General features: G+C 39.7%; 1 protein-coding gene across 1 annotated transcript; it reads right to left on the bottom strand.

Annotated features, from left to right (window-relative positions):
- Nucleotides 1–558: 558 nt before the first annotated feature.
- Nucleotides 559–8,020, bottom strand: nrros (negative regulator of reactive oxygen species). Its single transcript, XM_035415669.1, has 3 exons — nt 7,425–8,020; nt 3,888–4,005; nt 559–2,552 (listed from the first exon to the last, which is right to left on the bottom strand). The coding sequence occupies exons 2-3, from the start codon at nt 3,990–3,992 to the stop codon at nt 606–608; spliced, it is 2,052 nt and encodes a 683-aa protein (XP_035271560.1). The 5' UTR covers nt 3,993–4,005; nt 7,425–8,020; the 3' UTR covers nt 559–605.
- Between the last annotated feature and the right edge of the window lie 5,997 nt (nt 8,021–14,017).

Consider the following 14,017-nt stretch of genomic DNA (forward strand, 5'->3'; position numbering starts at 1 on the left):
TCGATGGAAATTCTACACATTCCTCTAATCCTTTACCAGAGGAATTACTGTCAGAGTACATGTACCTGATAAAGTTTTGAATTTCCACTACTTCAGGACTGCTGTTGAACATAAAGCAGGAAGTTTGCTTGCTGCTATGAGAACAGGCTGTTCTTGTGCATCGTGATGTGAAAACTATAAAGGGTACATTAATGCTACAGTGAAAATTTCTACAGTAGTGTAGAGTTCTTGAATGTGCTATTTTGGGTTTAGCTATATTTGTGAATCCGGCTTGAGGGAAAACCCTTGCACCCGTGTTTCTGAGGTACTGTACAGCCCTGGGCAGTTACTGCTGAGAAGCAAAACAGGAAATTTCATGTTTCCCCTTTGCTTTTAGCAACCTCTTGCATCACAAGATTTCTGCAATGGCACACGCTCGTACTGCGTGCAAACACTCATGCCGCAACACACACATTTGGCCACATACTCACAAACCTCTCTAGGGAACATCATGGTGTGAACCACATATGCTGTTAAATCAAATTAAAATAAAATAAAGAGAAACACCCTTAGACCAGATACATCCAATTATGTGTTGTACACAGACTTCATTCTTTATTCATACATTATGCTTGTATGCGTATGTGTGTGTGTGTGCAATATTTAATTTTACCAAATAAAATGCCTTTTTTATATTTCAAGATAATTATGGAAGTGCCAATCACAAGGAGAAGAAATACAATATATATCCCACTGGGGTCTCTAAAGCTGCTTCCACACACCTGCCCATGCATAAGTTCCACTCTGTATGCATCAGGTGTGAAATAATGGCAGGTCACTTCTGCCCAGTCTTTGACATTTATCACATCTTCTGCCTCAAATGCTCTGTACCAGTCCAACAGGCAGCAGTTGAAAGGGTTTCCTCCAAGGAAGAGAGTCTGAACCCTTTCGGCAATCATGTTAGCCTGCTGAGATGGGATGGTGGTCAGCCTGTTGTTCCTCAGGTCAAGCAATCTAAGGTTAAGTCTCACCAAAGAACCTGGGAGCTGAGCAATGTTATTACTAGAAATGTTTAAAGATTTTAAGTGGCGGAATGGAGTGAAGTCAAAGTCGCGAAGACCTGTGTTTCCAAGGTTTAAATACTGCAAGGTTTTGCCAAGACCCCCCAATGCATCTTGCCGTATGAGGATTTCTGGATTGTTTGAGAGGTCCAGGTGTGTTATGGGTGTCCTCTCAAAGGCAGCGGAAGGCAGGTGTTCAAGGCTGCACCCTGCCAGGTAAAGCTGCCTCAGAGACATAATGTTGTTCCAAACTGCACAGTCAGAGAATTCAGGAGTGGTGCTGTTCTCCTCGAAGGAGCAGACTCGTACTCTGTTATAACTCAAATCCACTGTCGTAATGTTAGGCAGGGCAGAGAACAACCTGGGAGGGAGTACTTGTAGGTCATTAAGACTTAGGTAGAGATGTGTCAGGTTGCTCAGTTTATGCAATGTGTTTTGGTTAGCTTGGAGAGTAGTTAGCCTGTTATTGCTCATGTCCAACTCATAAAGAGAACTTGGGAATTCCTCTGAATTCAGGTCCAAGGATTCCAAACAGTTTGTTCCCAATTTCAGTCTTGACAAAGATTGCATTTTACCAAGGAATCCCGGAGGGAGGTAGTTTACCTGGTTCCCAGTCAGGTCCAGAAGGTCCATAGAGGAGATGCCCCCATAAAGACTCTCATCCCACAGTTTGACTGTCACATTGCTTGCATTGTCCTTTAGATTAAAAAAGTCAACCGTGGTGTTCCAATTAGTAGTGCCAGTGTCTGTGAGGTGCTCATAAAAGTTCACCCTATTGTTGGACAGCAGCAAGTTCCGAATGTGGCTGTGGGTGGGCAGAAAAGGGAAGAAGTAAAGCTTGTTGTCTGAGAGATCAAGAGTCTCCAAGTGGAACATTTCCTCCATATCCTGCTGGGAGGTGAACCACTCGATAGCATTGTGACTGGCATTCAGTTCCAACAACTGAGTAAGCTGAAAGTTCACCAGGCAGGGCAAGCTGTTGAAGGCGACATTGAGTCTTTGGAGTTTCTGCAAGTGGTCAAAAGCATCATCTATCTCAAAGAGCATATTCCTCTCCAGGTTCAGTTCCCTGAGCTGGTGAAGGTCACGGAAAATGTCCTTGTCCAATCTCAGCATGACATTCCTGGAGAGAGACAAGTACTCTAGCAAGGTCAAGTTCTCCAGAACAAAGGAAGCCTTTTCTTCTGTAAGCCCATTCCCTGAAAGATCCAAGGTCCTCAGCTGGGTCAGTGTACGCAAGGCCTGGGCAGTCTGCAAGTATCCTTCAGAAAGGTTATTATCAGCCAAACTGAGGCTCTCTATATGACTTGTGCTGAGGAACGCATCTGACTCGATAGTGTGCAGTAGGTTTCCTGCACATCTCAGGATGCGGAGAGCAGGATAACCGGAGAGATGTGTACGCTGCAACATTCTGATGCTGTTGTTGTTTAGCTGAAGCTCTGCGACGTTGCCTGGTAGGTCTCTTGGCACCGACGAAAGCTGACAATTGTTGCAAAAGGCAATCTGTGAAGCCTGAAAAGAAAGCATAGACACATTGCAACATGCATTATGTATATTTTGCTCTCAGAGGTATTACAACAGCCCAGAGACACTGAGACACTGCTGTTCAAATCAATGGCCTCACATGCTTCACAGTAATATGTGAGGCATACCTCGGACTGGGATGATTCAGTATTTAGTTTTGTTAATGTAACGTTCCATATACAGTCAGTTTGACTATTAATTCTTGAATTAAAAATGACTATTCAATCTACAAAATACCTAATTTGGAAACTGCTAAACAAGTTTTTACTCAGAATTAGTAGGTGAAAGTAGCTTAGATTGCCTGGATATGAAGTCTGAATAGGAATTAAATTGAATTTATTCGATTACATTAGCTGTTCTGAATAGGCTTAGAACCACTCATAAAAAATACAAGCGTAGTTTGTGCTGCTTATTGTGCAACCGCTACGAATTCTATGATGCCATATTTGCTGATTCACTTAAGTATTGATCAAGCCAAGTAACTGCACAACCAAGCTCAAATAGTTAGCAAGCACAGTTAGAAATTATACATAAGCACAAGACCAAGACACAAGGTCTTTTTTATAAAAAATGTTTCTTGGTGTCAAGTTATATCCAAATCTGCAAACAAAGTAAAAAGCTAGTGGCACTCATGCCTATTTTTGATGAGGAGTAAGCCATCATCACTGAAAGAAAGTAATGACATTTTTACAAGAAAGTGTCTATGATGGAAACAAACACTGAACATCCTCTTCTAAATTCACATGTCTATGTGTGCTTTTTATGTCCATCCTGTGTTGTGGCTTGTTTTTTGTCTCACCACACATAAATAAATGTGCAGGTACTTCTGGTAAATAAATGCACCTCAAAGAATACTTTCACACCATCTGACTAAGTTTGCTTATGCCCCGGCAACACTTGAGCTCAGTTCTCTCTGTTGTCAGGCTGCCCTAAGTCTCAGGTCAAGATCCTCCATGCCTCACTCTCTTCCTGAAAGGTTTCTCTCATTATTTATTATAATTCATTCAATTTCTTTGATACGGAATTTAACTTGCGTGCAAGAATCAGCAATGCAATCTCACGGGTACATCAATATTCAAATACAATGCCCACAGATTATGTTAAATCAGCTCATGAATATGGAAATAGTCTGATCAAAAAATGTCAAATAGCCAAAATGAAAAAAAAAAAAAGAAATATCTACTTAATTACTTAAAATCCTTAATTTTACTGAAAAAGCTCTATTTTACTAAACAACAAAAAATATTCTTGTTCGAAGTGACCAGCACCACTGTTTAGTACTAGCAGGAATGAACCATAATGTAAAGTCAGGTGCTCACATACCAGTCTGCACGGTCTCTGCAGTGATTGACTTGATGTTGGAGTCAAGAGGTTCCACATCAGCCATAGGTGGAAAAACAGCAGGGAGAAGAAGCCGGTGAGGGGCATCTTAACACCATTACTAGCCAAACAAAAGAAAAATGAGCAGACGTGAGAACGAGAGTGAGAGAGAGCTCTTCCTACGCTCTGCCACAGCTGTACAGAATGACATTTTGCAGACAATCATCACCATCAAAATCAAACGTCTACCCCACCTCCCAAGACTCTATTTTCAATGCATATATGCCCTTATGCAATGCAAAACCCAGCTCAATGGTGAATAAAATAAAAGCAATAAAATATTTTGCAAGGGAAACAGCTTTAAAAATGGTCCTCTTTCCAAGATTTAACAGCTTGATACGGAACATGTGCTGTCATACTGAACTGCAGGTGTAGACTGAAAATGTTCTATTAGTAAAATTTGTAAAAATGAACCAGGAATCCAAGAGTTTCTGATCTGTCAGACAAGTGTTTGAGAATTTTTCCTCTTTATGGTGAGAATTCTTCGGTCATCTAATGTAGAGGCCTTCCTTGACCAACCAGGCCCTTAGTGATTTCTGAGCTCACCAGACTTGGCCATTCCACAACCCTGATTCTTTTCTTTTTCAGCCACTCAGTTGTAGATTTATTTGTGTGCTAAGGATCATTGGGCCTCATTCACCAATATCTTCCTAAGTTTTTTCTTAAATTTGTTCTTGAGAAAGGTCCTAAGAAAAGTCTACGTCAGATTCATGACGTGTTCTTAAACCGCAGAATTGTTCCCGGCAGTAAACTGCATCGGAGAAACTAGCTGTTTCAACCCGTCGCTGCACAAAACATTGCACAAAAAATGTTTTGCCAGTCATTTTGGTGTCACCCGATGCGATCCGCACCCCCCTAGTGACGCCTCTGAATAATAGTTCTCTATTTAAGCATGTCCATGTGTTTAAAAAGTGTTACCTAAGTGCTTAGTTTGTATTCAAAATTTAAACATTTGCTTTTGCAGTATAGACCAAACACTGCATAATTGAAACCCCCAAAAATGTATCATTTATTTACAGATGAACTTGCGCTGAGGCAACCACCATCTGAGGCAGAACCTGGCACCTTAATACTTTATAAAATAATGAAAATGATTATTTAAAAATATTATAAATTATAAAAATATTATTGTAATTTAAATCCTATATTATACAACTGTAGAATTGAAGAAAACGCAATAACTAAGTATTCTGCACAAACATGTCAGCACTCAAATGTGCGTAAGTGTGCTCTTGAGTGTGCATAGATTTTGTTCTTACCTAAGAACAAATCCCAAATAAGAAAACATTGGTGAATGTCAGAATCTTCGTGAAAACTGCATAAGTGGGTTTTAAGAAGAAAATTTTTCTTAAGAACGGTTGGTGAATGAGGCCCATTGAGCACAACTTAGGCAAAAGTTGAGTTCTGGAACACAGTCATTTGGACAGATGAGACCAAATTGGAGTTGTTTGCCCATAATACACAACACCATGTTTTGTGAAATCATGTATCACCACAAGAATCTCATGCTAATCATCAAGAATGGTGGTACAGGGGTGATGATTTAGAAGCCACTGGACCTGTACGCCTCACAATCATTGAGTCTGCCCTGAATTCCACTGTACGATCGCATTCTAGTGGAAAACGTGAGACCATCTGTCCAACAGCAAAAACTTGTCCAAAAGTGGATCACGCAATAGGACAATGATCCTAAGCACACAAATAAATCTACAACTGAGTGGCTGAAAAAGAAAAGAATCAGGGTTGTGGAATGGCAATGTCGAAGTCCAGACCTCAACCTCAGTGAGATGCTGTGGTGGCAGCTGTGCAGAAACCAACTGCCTCGAACAGCAATGGTAATGTATAATTTTCTAAAGTGGACCATGTTTCGTTTTTTGTTTTGTTCACCGAAAAGTGCCAACAAGAATTCTCCAGTATTGACCATCAACAGTTGATTTCTCTAAACTTAGAGACAAAGGAAAAATACTCAGGAGTAAAATATTAAGTGCAGCTAGTAACCATTGTAAAGTTATAATTAAAGATGAAATGAACTGGTTACCAGTTGCCTTCAGTTGAAAGCAGCTGGATCAGACGGTAGAACAAGCAAGGCCTCTGCTATTAATTGTAGTGTTTCTACTAGTTAGGGTAGCAATTATGCAATTTGATATGAATTATTATTGAATACTCCAGTAATAAGAATAATTTGAATACTTGTTTAAACTAAAACAGTTATTTGGTTCACAAAATGTAGCCTATAGGTTTTGTATTCCTTATTTTTATTAACAGGACCACACTAACAATTACCCGAAATCAGTCGTTCCAAAACTCGGTCCTGGGTCCCCCTGCGTATGCCGGTTTTTGTTCCAACCACATTCGCAATATCATAATTTCAACAAGCTGCTAATTTTTTTTAATGAGGTGCTTTTCATGTTTAGAGGGATTATTTACCCTCTTAAGCCACATTATGTCTGAAATAGCTTTGTATTCCCCAAAGAATACAATTCCTATGTAAATATTGTGCTACAATGCGCTTATTGTGCTACATTGCAAACAATTACATAAAAAGAGATACGTTTTTTTATCAAATGAAAAGACAAAGGTAAATCAATATGCACCTAATTAAGTTTTTGAACACGTGTTTAATTTATGTCATATTTTTTTCACCTTAATATAATGAACACATTGCAGATCTGACTCGTTGTAATTTTCTTTGTCTTTGAATTCATAATCTTCATTATCTTCCAGGTGGTTAGTTTTAGTGGCAGGTGTCCACATTTTCACCAATTAGGAGCCTGATCGCCATCGTCTTTAATTTGAGGTTTTACCTCTTTTTATGCAATATAACACAATTAGCACGACACAAACATAGGGAATTAATTATTTATGGCAATACATAGCTATTTCTGAAATAATGAGGCATAAGAGGGTAAGCAATCCCACTAAACATGAAAAGCACCTAATTAAAAAAAAAATAACAGCGTGTTAAAATTCTGAGATTGCGAGTGTTTGGAACGAAAACCAGCATACATAGGCGGCCCCAGGTCCGAGTTTGGGAACCCCAGCCCTATATAAATGGCCATTGTAATCTGATCATAAATACGCCAAATAAATTGCCCATCAGTCAGTGCAAATGAAACGATCCGGTTATTTTAATGGTGCACATGTGAACTCGTAGTAACAGGATGAACATACACCTCTGCTGTCGATTTTGTGAGTGTTGGAAACGTATCTTAGAAAACCACGCGTGGATGCTGCACAGCAAATACCCTAAGTTTCATTAATGCAATGATCTGTGGATGCACATCGCAAACACTAACTTTCCGGTATATTAAATCTACTTTCGTTTTTTATTTATTCCTTTATATATTTTCATTTGATTACACTTATCATGATGCAAGCATTAATTTACAAATAAGATTATAGCAGCTTCGTATCGTTAGTAAACATACAACTGCTAACTTTTAACATTGCCAATGTACTTTAAATCGCAAGTGCACTCACGCGGACGTGTTGGTACGGAAGCTCCACACCACCGACGGTTGAACCCGCAACCATGTCGCTGGCTTGCATCCCCAATTGACCGCTAAAGCAGGGTGCTTGTTCGAAGATGTGCAGGGAATCGTTATCTGCCTCTTGCCGGGATTAGTATTTGCGGAAGCAAGCAAGCAGCGGAAACCAAGTCACATGAACTGTCAAGATCATGCAAGCTCCAAAAGCGAGGTCAGATCTGTCGAGTTTCTCACCAGCCGCAGCCCAAATGAGATTCACAATATGAGGCAATCCTCCCTTCGAAATAACCTATACTTAGAAATATCTCACAGGAACTATGTTACAGTAGGCTATAGCCAATTGGCAACTTATAAGAATCATAAGAGAATCGATCCTCTGTTCGTTTAATTAATTACTTGCATAAATTCAAAGTTTATTACAATAGCTTTCGCTGAACTGTCTTGGCATCGCAAATAAAAATATCGGAAAAACCATGCATCCTAGAGGAACCCGTTTCCATTTACTACATCAACCTGCAGGGGTGAAACACAGAGCTTCAGGACCACAAAAACCTGCGTGGTACACACACACGCTCCCTCCACTGCTGGTTTGATCAACAGATACTATTACAGAGGAAACCACTCGATGCTAACGCCCTTCCTGTCGTGCTGTGCTATTCACACATCTGCAAGATGTTGCTGCTCTTTCTTCCTTAAACAGCACATACTCAGCACTACAACACTTTGACACACAGTAAGCGAACTTCAATTTGGAAAACGCTTTCTCTAGTTTGGTATACTGTTTTGCTGGTGCTGCCAATTCCTGTTCTCTCTGCTGTTAACAGTAGCCTATACATTGCTCAGTTTGTACACTCATACTTATAATAATATTATAATAAGTTAGTTCATTAATTTGGTTATCAACTACAGGCCATCAGTAGTTGACATAAGATATCTAATTTTTTTTAGCCGCCCAATTTTTGACACACTGCGTGGTGTGACGTTTTGTGATGTTTTATTTTGCAACACTTGGAAATGACAATAAGGAAAAAAGAGTGCAGTTCTCTGGAGGAGAGGCTTGCTGCCTGTCACTGTTGACTTCCTGGGCTTCTGTGACTTTGTCTCCCCAGTCACTTCAGCTCAGAGAACAACTCAGGCCTAGTGACTGACCAAAGCCTTCCAGAGTCCCACATAACCTGCCCAGTCTCACAACATTGCACTGTAGGAGTTATTGCAAATGACAGGGCTTCGCATTACATTTATGGTGAAAAGGTTTTAATTGTGACTTTAATATGTACATGCAAACAAGTTCCTAAAAGCCAAAGAGTTACTGTTCTTTTGAAGGAAGTGAAGAAACTATAGAGAGCGAGGACTACAAAAGTAGATTTATCGTACAGATGGCTCATCATTATCTGCAACACTTCAGGGGTTTGATTCACATTTAAAGTGATGATGCCAGTTATTTTGTTGTTATGTGGTTGACACAAGACCTTAACGATGTATTGCATGCTGGAGTGGCCGTTTATTCATAAGCAGTTTCATTTTCCTGTTCGGTGTCATGTAACGTATGCTGAGTCATTAAGAGTTTTCATGGTGTGACTAAAAAGAGCAAATTATGGAGAATGGGTATCAGGGTTAAAAGGGTAAACTAGTATGAATTAGCAATATCTAATTTCAACTAGGGCCTCCAGAGGTTTTCAAAATGGACACTAGGGTATGGGAACCTACTGTGCTTCTTGGTTTTTGTTTCTGCCGTAATTGCAACGTCTGAATACATGAAGAATAAATATTCCACATTTACTTCCCAAAATTTTTAACCAGTGAGATCAACTGATTGTGTGGGTTAGAAACGGCAGTTTGGATTTGTGAGTGAAAGAAGGCTGACTTAGCAGAGGCAATCATAGATGAGAAGGAGACCAGGAGTGAGTGGAAGACTGATAGATCATGTGGAGCTCTGGTCATCCTTCACTTCCATTAAAATGGAAGTGGAATATACACCCAATATAGATCAATAATTCTACTTACCGCAAATCTTTATACTTCATTTATGCAATGAGTGTGCCATTCAGCTGAACTATCATGATCGAGAATGAACAGTTTGAATAACCCCCTGGCATGATCAAGAGGACCAAGGAAGCATGGGGCATCTGATGCATGAGTGTGGCAAGGGTGCAATGTCACTCTCAATCCCACATGAAACTTTAATGTGGTTCTCCAGCTGCCACAGGAAGTCCCACATACTGGCAGAGTGGCACAGAGTGCACAGAGACACATCTGCTAAGAAAGCACTCGCCACAGTCTAGGAGCTTTAAATGGCACATGCCTTCCATACGATTCCCATGGCTAATTTCACACTGTAGTTCAGTTATAACATTTGGAACTTTTTTTTCAATTTTGTACCAAGGAAAGACCTGAAACTGTGCTACTATTAAAGATACATGGCTCATATCTCAGCCTTTGGGTCTGAACCGAGATATCATTAAAAATGAAATCTAAAAATCTACTGTAGATCCCCCCCAAACCCTGCATCACAAGGGTTCCAGAACACTATGTGTTATAAATTGTCAGGAGTAAATTGTTGACTAAACCTTCAATCTATCCATCCATCCATCCATTATCTATACTTGCTTATCCTGGGCAGGGTCACGGGGGGTGCTGGAGCCTTTCCCAGCGTGCATTGGGCGAGAGGCAGGAATACACCCTGGACAGGTCGCCCATCTATCGCAGAGCACACACACCATTCAGTCACCATTCACTCATACACACACTCCTCATACTCAGTGTTGCCAATTTAGCGACTTCGTCGCTAGATTTAGCGGCTTTTTGACCTTCCCTAGCGAGTACAAATCTTATCTGGTGACTAGCGACAAATTTGGCGACTTCTTGCAACTTTGGCAACCTCCATTCTCCATTGCAACAGCAGAAATCACCTTTCACCGATTTGTAAATGACGTCTGCCTTTCCTAGTGCTCTAGCGTTGCCCATGTTTATAAAAGTAATGATTTACCTATGTAGAATCAGTTGCTGTAATTACAGGGAAGTAGATGTTCTACAGATCTAACAGGTACTACGCAACTTGGCCAACATCATTGGAGGGCAGGCAGACACAAAACATACGCTATGCCTATCGCCGTGCATGGCTTAACATACGTTTTTTAAATATGCAAATGATTACGTGGTGATGTCATACATATACAAATTAACATATGACGTCTTCTAGCGACTTTTAGAGGAGGCTTTAGCTACTTTCCATAGAAAATAGTTGGCAACACTGCCCACACTATGGGCAATTCAGTCTCTCCAATTAGCCTACCTGCATGTCTTTGGACTGTGGGAGGAAACCAGAGTACCCAGAGGAAACCCACAAAGACACGGGGAGAACACGTAAACTCCACCTTCAATCTATGAATTCCCAATTTCACAAGCCCTGATTGCCTACAATCCATGACTACATTACAGATTGCGACAAGGAGACTGAACAGGTTACATTTTGTTCCCAACTGGGGTTAACCAGAAATCCTGCAATAGAAGCTGAGCCTTATATTTCCATTGAGCAAATGCTGATAAACAAATTACCATACATTAATGAAGAAACCAAGGAACTGTCATTTTGCGATACTAACCCTAACCAAGGGGATTACAGTATTAATCAAAAACAAAACCAACAGCACTCCCTTGTGGCAACATTATGAGATACCTATTACAAGAACCAAGACATTATTGTAGTGCTCTTCCATGGAAAGATGATTTTAAGTTGTGATGTAAGTGCTTCATGAACCGCATAATAAATGAAGCCACTGTATGTTGTCAATTTGAATTGTATCAACCAATGAAAATACTTAATTTCACAACATCATAACAGAGGGCATTTAACCAGTGCTTCTCCTCTCAGGATCTTAAACTGCTTTTCAGTGAAGTGAAACTTCAACTTCTGAACCACCACCATTGTGTAGCACCCACCTGGACTTTTAAGCCAAAATGAAGAAACAATTAGCTATTGTCAGAGTTCTAGTGATTAGATTGCGGCCTTCAAGAGAGAGAGAATATAATAAGTGCAAACTTGTTCATAGTCCATACAATATTATATTGTTACTGAGTAGCCTTCTTTTTTTCTGCTCTGTCCCTTTTTCCCTCACAAATATCAAAGGAAATGTCCTTAGGCAATTAAAAGTTACAATGAGCCCTGGTCGATGCATACAATCTATGGTGTCTCCTCTCCTGCAAAGTTTAACTGACACTAGAACGCAAAGCTATTTACGAGGTGTCAGAGGCCAGCATGGCCACACATTGCCACAAGGGTAATCGTTTCGTTTTTCCATTTTGGGTTTGAATTCCAATCGGCAACATTTGATTGAAAAAATCAATTGAAAGTCTTAATGTCTATGTAGACATTGTTGCTGAGGCCTGCTAGTTTGGAATTCTCTTAACAATTCTTGTTACAACCATCACCAGTTTTTAAAAGCAGGAGTAAATATCCATCTTGTAGAGGAATTCAATAGCTGAGCCGAATTACCTCTTAACATATTAATGTTTGGTCTTGTTAAAAAGAGGCTAAAACCATACATCTTTTAATAATGATATCATGGTGCCTAGCCCTGCTTTCAACAACATAAGGTCACTTTTATAAGTAAATTATCAGCTCTTAGGTCGGGCCTTCAAAAAGAAAGACATTCGCACATTTTCTCCATTGCAATATTTCACATGCAGTAAGAACCTTCGCCAGAGCATTAAAAAAACACACAGATGCACAAAACATTTATAGCCTATTATCATGCCTATAAGGCGAGGGTCACTCATTATGGAAAATAGCTCTGTTAATCAACTTATTAACTATCCCTTTTTAGATCTTATTTTCACATTACAATTCAAGGTTGATCTGGGGAAGCAGCTCAAGTTCCCAGACACTATCGCAGTGACCATGCTCAGGCCAGACATGGTTCTGATGTCTGAAATATCAAGACAGGTGGTCCTGCAGGAGCTGACTGTTCCCTGCGAAGACCAAATGGAGGAGGTCTACAAGAAGAAGAGGGCCAATATGTGGACCTGGTTAGGCCATTCTCTCCACAGGGCCCTCAAACTCCTTGGCATTACAGGACTGCACAGCAGGAAAGCCATCAACAACACCACTGAGGCTGCAGAGAGGCTGTCAAGATGGCTGTGAATCAAGAGGGGGGATCCGTGGACAACACATGCTACTCGGACACAAGCTAGGGCCTGATCAACCCTGGATGGGTCACCTGGGTCAGAGTGTATGATTGCTGAAAGACCCGAAACACCCCATGACCCCAGGTTACATCACTGATGAAGTGTCCAAGTGCATCACAAGATATGTGATTCACGTTTGTATAAAAGACGAATATATATTAATATTTTAAAATCCCATATGTGAACAACAGTAAACGCCAACAATGACAGAAATGAAAACTTTTTAGAAAAACTTTTGAAAAAAAAAAAAACTTATTTGATTCCTCTAAAAAAACAAATGGACCACCTGAATGGGATATCGGGCAGGTACAGTATTTGTTATAAGACTGAGGAGTAAAGGTACAAAATACATAACACTGAAATATTTAAGAAATACTGGCATATTTTATGTAAAGCTGAATTAAAAGCACCTTCTATACAGTGTGAGGGATAGCCTCTTTCTAGAAATCTTTGTTTTATAGCAGAATCATTTTATTCATTTTCAATGAAATCCTCAGTAGAGGGAGACCTTGTTTTAGCGCTTTAGGATGTGCCCTACTGGAAAGGAGAAAAGTATTGCAGCCAGTTTCTTTTTGATAGAAGGTAGAACTAAGCAGTGTTCCCCATACATTGCATTTATTAGGGGGCATGGCAAATTAAATTTGCACGTGGCCAAAAAGTTTTTCTTTGTATTTAGTTGTTCTTTTTTTTCCCCCAATGTCAAAGTGACACACAGCCGATGCTCATTACGCTGTGCAAGAGGCAGAAATACACCCTGGACAGGTCACCAATCTATCACAGGACACACACACCATTCACTCACACACTCATACTTATGGGCAATTTAGAATCTTCAACTCTCAATTGCCCATTAAATTATTTAATAAACAGTACAAACAATCCCCAGAAGTGAATTTTTGGTGAAACCCCCCCCCCCACACAAAAAAAACAAAACAAAACAAAAACACTATTTGTATCCTTTTTTAATAGCATTTAAAAATGATACTAATTCTCTGCTGGAGTTCCTTTAGAATATAATCCAAATATTAATGCCACTTTTGGATTTTTTTTTTTTTTTTAAAGAAAGGGTTATATATAAAATTCTGCTGAAAATGCCCCATGTATAAATTAGCTTAATTTGGAGTGAAAGTAGAGCCCATAGCTGTCCCCTAGATCTGTAAAAAAAAAAAAAAAAAAGTAATCTTTATCAAAGGAAAAATAATTAAGTTTCAACACAAAAGAGGCCAATGTAAAAATAAATTCATAAGGTGGTAATATGTCACCAGTGCTAAATCATGTAGTTTGTAAATTTTATTTATAACATCAGCGGAGTGTCTTATATAGGCAGGAATTTTAATAAAGGGAGAGGACCTCTAATAAAGAGGCGATACTTGCCACAATTGGCCTTCCTTTTGCTTTTGT

Source organism: Anguilla anguilla, chromosome 4, assembly GCF_013347855.1.
Source record: "Anguilla anguilla isolate fAngAng1 chromosome 4, fAngAng1.pri, whole genome shotgun sequence".
NCBI lineage: Eukaryota > Metazoa > Chordata > Actinopteri > Anguilliformes > Anguillidae > Anguilla > Anguilla anguilla.